The sequence below is a fragment of the Notothenia coriiceps genome, unplaced genomic scaffold, assembly GCF_000735185.1.
Source record: "Notothenia coriiceps isolate Sejong01 unplaced genomic scaffold, NC01 NC01_scaffold00009867, whole genome shotgun sequence".
Classification (NCBI taxonomy): Eukaryota; Metazoa; Chordata; class Actinopteri; order Perciformes; family Nototheniidae; genus Notothenia; species Notothenia coriiceps.
In genome coordinates this window covers 13,363-23,507 of record NW_011342568.1, presented here as the reverse complement: position 1 = coordinate 23,507, position 10,145 = coordinate 13,363, and the positions used below count along the sequence as shown (strand labels likewise).

At 38.1% G+C, this 10,145-nt stretch overlaps 2 protein-coding genes across 2 annotated transcripts in view; one reads left to right on the top strand and one right to left on the bottom strand.

Moving 5' to 3' along the window:
• Window positions 1–702: 702 nt before the first annotated feature.
• Window positions 703–3,099, bottom strand: LOC104945634 (phosphatidate phosphatase LPIN3-like; the record flags this gene model as incomplete). The annotated part of the gene is made up of 2 exons (XM_010771341.1): window positions 2,188–3,099; window positions 703–951 (listed from the first exon to the last, which is right to left on the bottom strand). Coding segments are annotated over exons 1-2 (315 nt in total), but the record flags the coding sequence as incomplete, so codon positions are not given.
• Window positions 3,100–6,862: 3,763 nt separating this feature from the next.
• Window positions 6,863–10,145, top strand: part of sdhdb (succinate dehydrogenase complex, subunit D, integral membrane protein b) — a 10,697-nt gene continuing 7,414 nt past the window's right edge. Inside the window, exons 1-2 of the mRNA XM_010771337.1 lie at window positions 6,863–6,952; window positions 8,024–8,134. Coding sequence (XP_010769639.1) covers window positions 6,904–6,952; window positions 8,024–8,134 — 160 coding nt within the window. The 5' untranslated portion in view covers window positions 6,863–6,903. The remainder of the gene's footprint in view (window positions 6,953–8,023; window positions 8,135–10,145) is intronic.

The following is a 10,145-nucleotide window of genomic DNA, read 5'->3' as shown; positions in this document are numbered from 1 at the left end:
TAGCTTTTTCTCAAATGTGTCAATACATGATCCTGGTTTTCTATACACGCAGCTTATCAGAAGGTTTTTAGATGTTTTCATTTCAATTTCTACTGTTATGCATTCCATAATGTTGTCTATAGCAAAAGACTTATTACTGACAGATCTGCTTTTGTAACTTTTGTTAATATAAAGTGCAGTCCCCCCACCTTTAGAATGTGTCCTATTAGTAAAAAACATGTTGTATCCCTCAATTTCAACCATGTCAGCTTGCTCCTCACTAAGCCAGGTTTCTGATATTGCTAGGGCTGTAACTTGTTTCTCCAGTTGCCTTAAACAGTGTTTGATCTTTGATACATTTGAAATGAGGCTTCTGCTATTAAAATGTAATATTGATATTGATCCATCCATTATTCCATTTCTTTTGAGCTGATCTTCTGTGTAGTATTCACATTGGTTATGGATGTTATTGTAGAAATTATTTTCAGGGTCAATATCCTTTTCAATGTCTTGTGATTTGTGTTCCGTGCATTTGAAACATTTCAAGTGCAGTTTTTCATATTCAGCAGGTGAGTGGTTTTTGTCCAAGCTTAAGTGGTTTTTGTCCAAGCTTTAGAGCTTTATATATCATATTTACATGTATATTGACTTCTTGCACTATTTTCATTGCCATTTCTACAGTAGCTTATGTGCATATGACAATAAAACCTTTGGTTCTTGAACCTTTGAGCTAGGACGGCAGTGGCAGTGAACGTAATTACTGACACTTACAATTTTCTCCTTGGAGCGCAGCACACCCAGTTTGCCGAAGCGGACGTGAAAGGGGGAACACTGGAAGGATCCATCAGGCTGTCGCACCACAATGACATCGATCCCCCCCGTCAGAGTGGCGGGGTTCAGGCCGCGGTACAGCTCCTTCACCGTCACAAACACCGTCTCCGCAAACTGGCCCACAATATTCATGGTTTGGGACTGGAAACACGCACAAAAACAAGAAGTGAGAACAGTTGAGGAACGAAAAGTGTCTTCGTTCAGTGTTTTCAGCCGTCTGCGGTTTCATCCTTCACTTTTTCTTACATTGTCAGCAAGCAACAATGTCATTTGTTTAGAGTAAGCTGCTTTCATGGGATTATAACTTCTCATTCCAAAGGTCTGACAATTAAGCAATACATAAAGCAGGTGACAGTAACTGTTCAAATACTTAATATGGCACAATCGCCTGACATCAAACAGAGTTGAAAAGCTACTTAAATATCAAAAGAGTTGAAGTCATTTCAAACCTTTCCACCAAGTTGCTCCAACAGAAGAATGTCCCTTGAATGATTGCGAGAAAGATGTTTGTAATGTTGTGGCTAAACAATATTGACCTTTAGAACCGGATCTTGATGGTGACAAATAGGTTAAAGTTTAAAAGCTCCGAGAGAAGATGAGATCTATCAAAGACACTTATCTACAGGTTAGTCACTTTAAGATAACGGGAACTACTGTTGTCATCATCTTAACCTGGAGTGATAAGTGAAAAGTTTCATAAGCTGGAGTTCTGATTCAATGTACATAAACACATCACTCATTAAGCCACACGTACACGTCGTCACACGAATACGAGACAAGAGGACTTGCATTCTGGCTCATTTTCAAAGTTAGCTCATCAAAAAAAAGGGAAAACACAATTCCTTCCATTATCTACCCCTTTTGCCTCAACAGGCCAGAACATGACTAGGAACAAGTAGCTCAAGTAGGAACCCAAGAAGTCAAACATGCCATAGGCTACTGAAAACTTCCCATGTGGCATAGTTGGCCCTGCATCAACATTGAAGGCGCGTCAAAGTGTCTTCTGTTGGATTTAGAAACAAATATTTTACCTGAAGGAGCTCTTGTCATATCTAGATAGTGCTTCTTTAACGATAGAACAGCATAGAGTGTTATTACCTGGTAGTAATTCATTCACTGTAATATTGTGATTTTGCAATATATTCTTAAAAAGAGCTAAAACACACAATGTGAGAGGAATCAATTGAAGTATTGTTGAAACAACTCAGCAACCAAGGTAATCACAATGGACTAGATTTCTCAGACTCAACTGAGCTTTAGAATTACAAATTGAGTTCTGAAAACATAGAAAGTGACGCACACCAACACAATGAATCACCCCTGCTGACTGAGTCACATCTGCCCGAAGTCTACATTACACATCTGACGTCGTCTTACCCACAGTGAAGGATGCAGATGTCCCCTCCCCACCAGGCTGCGTTTCCTTGACCTCCTTTCTGCCATACGACACCGCTACAAAGACTTTTCCCACCACTGGAACTCAGGAACAGTCTCAAGAAACTGTACCTCCATTCCCACCTGAGAAACCTGTCCCCTCCATTCCCAAGAAAGCTGAGGCTGCCTCACAAGGCTACGGCCACTTCACCTATCTGTCTGTAGGTGTAAGGCTACATTTTGTTAGATGTAGCTACAAACGTTTTTACAGACGAGCTGCTAAGCTGTCATTTCAGATGACAGCGCTCTAGTTCTTTGTTCTTTAAGCTCGGGACGTAAAATATAGCTATGAGAGAGTCCTGGTATATTCAGTCACCCGCCAATGCTTCCTCTATCTCACGCAATTTCACAAGCACATTCACACCATCCTGTCATACCGAATTCATACTTCCCCACTTGCACTGCACATGACAGCCAGACCAGCAGTTTCTGAAAGGCTCGGACAGGCTATTCAAAACACGCTTGGCATGAACACACGCAAACTGATCGGCCACACAGTTTCTGGGCTTGACCACAGCTCTCTGGGCCATCAAACATGGAGGGACTCTCTGGCAGTCATGCTATACCAAAACTGGAAAATCCTTTATAGGCCAAGGCAATTCAGGAGGAAGTCAAGCAAATATGTTGCAAATTGTTATGGAGACCATGGAAGAGGACACGACAGAAAGGTAGGCTTGAATTGAAAAAACAATGTGTGACTAAAAGTGATTAGTTTAAATTGCTATTTAGCCTTGCTGTGCAGGTAAACAAATGAAATAAAACGGCCTTAATGTGACAGACATAACAACACCAATGTGAAAAAAGGGTAATGAGAATAACCTCTTTCTGTGCCTATTCAGGCTTCTGTATCTGTATTTGATTTGAAACTGCCATGTCAGCTGTTTTAAGAAAGTTGGCAGAACAATAGCCCGCAGCAAACAATGGCATTGAGACACGACTAAATGTAGGGCAGCAGACAGATGACAGGAGGGGGAGAGGAGGGGGTTCATAACTGATGTACAAGTATCAAATGTTTTCATCAATAGCAATATGCTATTACTTAAGTATTCAAACATATTCCCCTACTTATCCCTCATGTGTAAATTGGCTAATGATGTTGACAGAGCTGTAATCCACCATTGTTTTCATTATTTGTTTGTGTAGATTCTTAAAATGTGTTGTTAACTAGGTTTTGTCTATAAAATGTCAAAACAAAGATTCAAAAGCGCAATGTGAAATGTTTAAATGTTGACATTAATGACATATATAAGACACATAAGTACACAACCATAGCTAGAAATGAGTAGCAGTTATTTCAGTAAACTCAGTGAAGTACTGTGACCTCAAATGAATATAAGTTGGCACATTTACAAAAAAGTATGTCTACATTAAAGTGATTATAGCGCCGTAGAATTGCAGATAGAGTTTATATTGCACATTGCAGGTTTATTGCACAGGATGGCAACATTCTTTATTGTGTCTAAATAGTTGTTGTCATTAACAAACTTTTCCAAATGTGCCTTAGGTTTACCATTTTCCTATTGTTAAGAAACACACAAATGTGAAGAGAGGCCCCTTTGTTTTACTGACCTTTGCCTTCAACAAGAAACAGACACACAGGGGATTTGTAACTTCATTGCAATGTGTCACAATCTCCTAACGACTTAAAAAAAAGAACTCAAAAAGTCTAATTTAAATTCTATGTATTCCCATCATTGGCACCACTGTGAAACTAATTTTATAATAGACTTTGTTTGCATGACTTTAAAACTAATGTGTTGCTATACAATACATAAACTAGCTACAAGAAAATATTTTTTTTTAATGGAACATTATTTATTGTCCATCACTTTCCATATAAATCCTGTATACATCTACACATCAACATACAGTAAATGTGCTGTATATCCATCGAGTACAAAGTTTACAACAATCAGAAACGTGTATATAGACGATATATTTGTATTGTTGGTTATTGGTCATTTATTCTGAGAATTTGTATAGCTTACTCCTATTTGTTATAATGATGAACATGTATTTGTTCAGCGGGGTTGTCCTGGTTCCTAGATGTGATGTGTATAATTGACTAAAAGCAATCCCTAAAATCTAATTCCTGGCATCTGTTAACATACATGTCGAATAAAGCTAATTCTGGAACCGAAACAACTTCCGCAACAGCTTTACGTGTCATAATATGGCACAACACACTGTTAGCTTCTTACACTCCCAACACTAGCAAATAGACACATGTACTCTACTTTTATTGTTAATTCAAATGTGTTAAAACTGCAGAAATGTGCCCTTTATGACGCAGCTAAAGCCACGTAATCACCGTTCAGAACTTCATTATAATTTGCTTTCTTTTACAGGGAAGTCTGTCAGTGGCGAAACATTACAACTTCTCTTAAAACGACGTGTAAGTTATAGCAAGTAAAACTCATCTTAAGAAAGGCACATTATTCTGTTTAGTTAACTTATATCAAGACTGCTAAAGATGTTACAGACGCTATATTGTTCCTACGTGGATGCTGAGAGAGTGTAGAGCGTAGTTTACCTTTGGGGTCGCTTTTCAGATTAGGAAAATAACAGCCATCCTGGTTATGGCAAGAAAGGATCCGTTTTGTGTTAAACTCTCGCGAGAGTTTGCAAGTCACGTGGCGAATGTTGTTTACGTTTGGCAGGCAGCCTTTCAGTTACGAATGATCGTTAACATCAGTGGGCGAGAGCGAATGATCGTGAGAAGCTGAACTATCTATTCATTATATCAATTACAGGGAGTGTGATTGTTGAAATAGGGTGTTAGCGGTCTTGCTGTTCAAAGAAGAATGACAACACTGTAGATCACCAAGACTGGTTTATTTTTGCATTCACAGGCAAGTCAACGTTGTCGCACTAAAAGTCCCAAGATAGCTCCTGGTGCAATAACAATGTTCCCTTTCAGTGTTTTACTATTATGTCTGATGTTTCTCCATTAATATTGCTGCTGCATTAATGTGTATGTTGCATCATGTTACTGCTGTAGATGTATTTCCGAGCCGCTCCGATTACAACGAGAGTTACAACGAGAACGTGACGTCATATTTACACTAGACGGATCCTTTCTAGCCATAACCCTCTGAGTCATTTGTAAATCTGCGTGAAAAATCTGCAGGAAGTGACGCATGCAAAGATGTTTTATAACGAACAGGATCCGCCTCTGAGGAAAGAAACTGTGACCAGAAGCATTTTCTCAATCAACCTTCCCTTGAAAAAGAGATCTATGATCTCAAGGGACAATCTGGATAAATAAAGGTTTGATATGAAATCAACCTACTCCTTCACAGATTTTTCATTCGGGTCAAATCTTTACAAATTAGACCAATTATACTGGGGTGGCCAGGCTGGGGCCAGTTATTTTATGAGAGGGGCACAATAAATGCGAGTTAAAAAGACAAAGACAGTATAAAGTAATTGCATAAAATGAACATAAAATACAGTAATTTGTATTTGATTCTATACAGTTATCTATTTCAGTAACTTCAAGTTAAAGTTCTTTGTTTCAGTAAAGACATTATTTCAGTAGCTATATTTTTTATTTACAGTATTTGTTTTAGTAACTTGAAGTTACTAAACTTAAAGTGTACCGCTCTAAGGGGTCAGACTAGAATGCTGAGTTAGCACTATAGCAAATAAATCGTAATATTGTGAACCTGCCACTTGGAGAGGGGCTACAGGTCAGGGTTAGGGGGGCACTGGCCCCTGTTAACCTCCCCAGGACCGCCCCTGTACATATCTCACAAGCAATCTTTAGAATTTAGAATATTTGTCATTACTTTATTTGAATCATTTATATTTTTCCAATGGGTGCTCACTTGCTGTATACTCGATATATATTGTATCAAAGTTGGAGATAAAAAGTGTCAACTCAAAAGTGTTGTGATGCTCAGTCCATGTCAGACAACACCTTTGAGGTAAAGCATGGATGAATACACTTCTAGGTAGGATTTAATGAATGTATTTACAGGAGAAATTGTATTATGACTTACTATATTTGATTGTATTGTTTTATTGTATTTTTATTGTCTTTTCTGTTGTATCTTAATTCACTTTTTTATATTTGTATTTTACACTCTATCTTGTCATTTCATTATTTTCCAGTAATTTTATTGTTTACAATGTTGTTGTTTGTTTTGGTAAAGTCCACTGAGACGGACGTGTGTTGTGATATTGGGCTATATAAAAAAACTTTGATTTGATTCGATATTATAAATGAATGCATTTATAAAACCAAACAGAATCCAATATTAAAAAACACATTGTAGAAATTAAGTCGGTGAATAATTACATTTATTTCACTTTCTTTTTGATCATTATTTGAACTTGTTTTGTTTTTTGTGCTTGACAGGATTTCAAACATAAAACTAATTTTGTAGTTTTGCACAGAGCGGACTGTATTTATACCCCTTTAAACCATTATATCATGTGAGACTTTTGGGATTATGTAAACCCTACATTTTAGGGTTTACATAATCAAACTTTAGGGCCTAAAGACTAAGTTTGATTTGAATGAGGGGCCCCAGTGCTGCATGATCTTCTGAAAAAAAGGACGTGTCCATGATCACCTCAGTCCTCTAACATCTTTTCCTGGCGAATCAACAACTACATCCGGGTAACTGTGGTGACCTTGGTTGGTTCATCATCATGGCGGCTATTGTCAGGTTGAGTTCTGTGTTTCGCAGAGGAGTCAAACGTGAGTACTTCTGTCTGTTTTCACTGTGTCTATCCTTTTTTAAACATATATGCTTACTATAGTGTAGTAGTCTGATAGCAGGGCGATTTGACAGACGGGAGGTCGAACAGTAGCTATGTACGAACCTATGGTACGAACGCACCATGTCTGGCTAATATTGTTACTTTCAAGTCAAGCCATAAGTTACAAAGCACGCCTTTATTGTAATGTTAAGTGTATTCTTCTTCACATCTCTGGTTAGCGCCAGTTATTGGCTATGACAATGTCTTAAACAGTATTGTGCACTGAGGGGGAATTGAAGACCATGATGACATCAGATGTCCATGACGTTATTACGCAGACCTGCACGCCAAACCCTACTTAAAGTTGTACTAACTATAAGTTAACACGCTTATTGATCCACTTACATACAAGGTAAAACTTTCCGACAAACCTTTGATAAGATAACACGACTCTGTTTTCAATTCGGCATATATAAGATAAACAGAAAAGCTTTGAGTATATTACTTATTCTACATAACTAAAAGTTCATCTGAGGTTAAGACTGCTCGCCACCGCCCTCCGTTGACTGTCTTATTACCAAGTGTGAAACATTTTTTTTTTGGAAGCCAGTTTCCTTTTTACCACGTTCTGTGTTTATTTTTATTTGAACCTATCTCTAATGGAAACACATTGACAAACATTATTTCAGAAACTTAAAGCAAACATTTTAGAACTATATCGTTTTGACCCTAAATCAGTTTTAATGCTGCTAGAGTGACTGGGTGAAAAATTGTGTGGAAGTCAGAACAAAATTAGGTTAATATAATAATTTATTTAACATAGATGTACATGACTTACTAATTTTTGTTCGTTTTTCATTATTCTAGTAAATGGACAGAACAGTTAATTATGTTATAATAGTTGTTTTTATCTTAAAAGATGTGTTGTGTGCTGAGCTGAAATGCAGTAAATGAAATACTTTATAGCTGTGTATCATGATTTATTGGTCTACAGTTTATGCTGTGGTTAGATTTCCATATTTTTGTCCATTTGATAAAATAAAAAAATGTTGTGGTCTTTTCTCTTCAGCTCTGTTCTACCAAGGCACTCTGCTGGCCAGGCCGCTGGTTGTACCACACAACTACCAGGAGCAGCCCCACCAGCTGACAGCAAGGATCCATGCGTCACAGGCTCTGAACGGTCAGTGTTGACAGATGGATATATGAAGTAAAACATAAAGAATAGACCGGGAGTTTAATACACAACTGAGGTAAACTTCGTTATATATCGCAAACCAAGAACATCAAATTAGTACTGGTTTTCTGCGATTCATCACATTGTTATGCGCAAAATTCGATAATGAATTCAAAAGTAGTATTTTTTTGTAAATCTCAACTGCAACATGAATTAATGTAAACAAATCCAATATAAAACCAAAGTTATTTGCCAATGCCAGGGCATTAACGTTTTATCTAGTTTGTTTTAGAGAAACAAGTTACCCTCAGAGTCCAGTGGTAATACAATTCAACTTTCAGTGGTTACAAATAACTCTGGCTCTATCAACTCCGCCGTCTGGATAAGATTTAAAATGTCCATGTAAGAGTTCGCTACCTTTCTCCATTTTCACCATGATCGGGTTCATGTGAGCGCTGCAGCAGTCTAAGGCCCGCTCCAAATGCTCTCATTGGTTGAGACACGTGATGACGCCCATCCTAAGCCAATACTGATCAGCATCCCACCCCTCTTGGGACCCATGGTTTGTCTGTATGTATTCAGAGCCAGTGAGCAACGGACTTTCAAAATAATAATAGCAATAAAAAGAAAACTGTTAATGCGCGGAATTTTTTTTTTTAATGAATCATGCGATAATAACAACACGTTAACTTGCCCAGCCCTACATAAAATAAACAGAAATGACCACTTGTTGAATCGAAACCAGTGCCACTGTTTCGTAAGCAAGCTAACGCCATCACCTGCACTTTGTCATTTCATTTCATTTCAAACCTTTATTTAGACAGATTGGTCCCTTGAGATCTTCGATCTCATTTACAAGGGAGACCTGCATCATTTAGTTCCACATGAAACATAAAAACAACATACAAACAAAAACAACAACATACAAGGTTGTCAACCTTGTAAATGAAAATTCATTTAACCAAGTAATGCTTTGTCCAAAGGTTATCTGATAAAATGGTCAGAGTCCAGCACATTATGATACATGCAGAGAATGGACCAATATTAATACCACTGAACAAGTAAAGGTGTCTAACTTGTGTCAAATAAAATCATTTTGATACCTCTCTTCATCTGTGTTTGCCTTTTTATTACATTTTATTTGAATGTATTACTTTTCTGTAGAGCAGGGGTCATCATCTACATGTGTCAAAGGGCCAGAATTTAACAAATACTCACTATAGGTTGGACTTTCAAATGATTAAGACATTTTTTATTTATGCCTAGCGAAGCTCTAATTGTTCAATATTTTAATGTATTACAAAACTTAAGTTATTTTTTTGGGAACAGACTCTTTAAAAAAAGTGTGACATCAATAATGATTACATTTTTTACATTAAAAGCGCTCTACCAAAGAGCCAACGCACTGAGGAATTTGATGACTAAAATTTATAATTAACTAAATGTAATTACACAGTTCACTCCTTAACTGTAGGTTGTGCTGGTTTAAACAGACTGACTAAAATGCACATGTGAAGGAACACGTGTGAGGGTCTAAGGCAGAGGTGCCCAGTACGTCGACCGCGGGGGCAATGCTGGTAGATCGCGAGTCATTCATAAAAAAAAAAAATCCAGCTCCGTTAAAATAGACAAAACAGGTTTTGATCCCGCCTCCCTGCCACTTAATTCAGGAGTTTGGCGGAGAGAAGCGCTCCAAGGTGTGGTTAAATGTTACCCGTCTTGAGGTGGACAATGCTCCTTGCCAAGAGTGTTTTGCATGTAAGGGCGCGCAGGTACCGCCAGCAATCTCCACCATGTCATAACACACTTCGGTCTCGCCAACCGATGCACCCCATTCCAGACGGCAACGGAATGCCGCGTTCCACTGCTCTTTCTAGTAGTCTGCTAGGCCCATCCACGACCAAACGACAGTAACGTTTACACCAGCAAGGCCACGATGTCGTTGTATCGCTAGCAACCAAACGGCGACCTTAACTCAACATGATACAGAACACTCGCGTCTCTCGCCGATTAGATG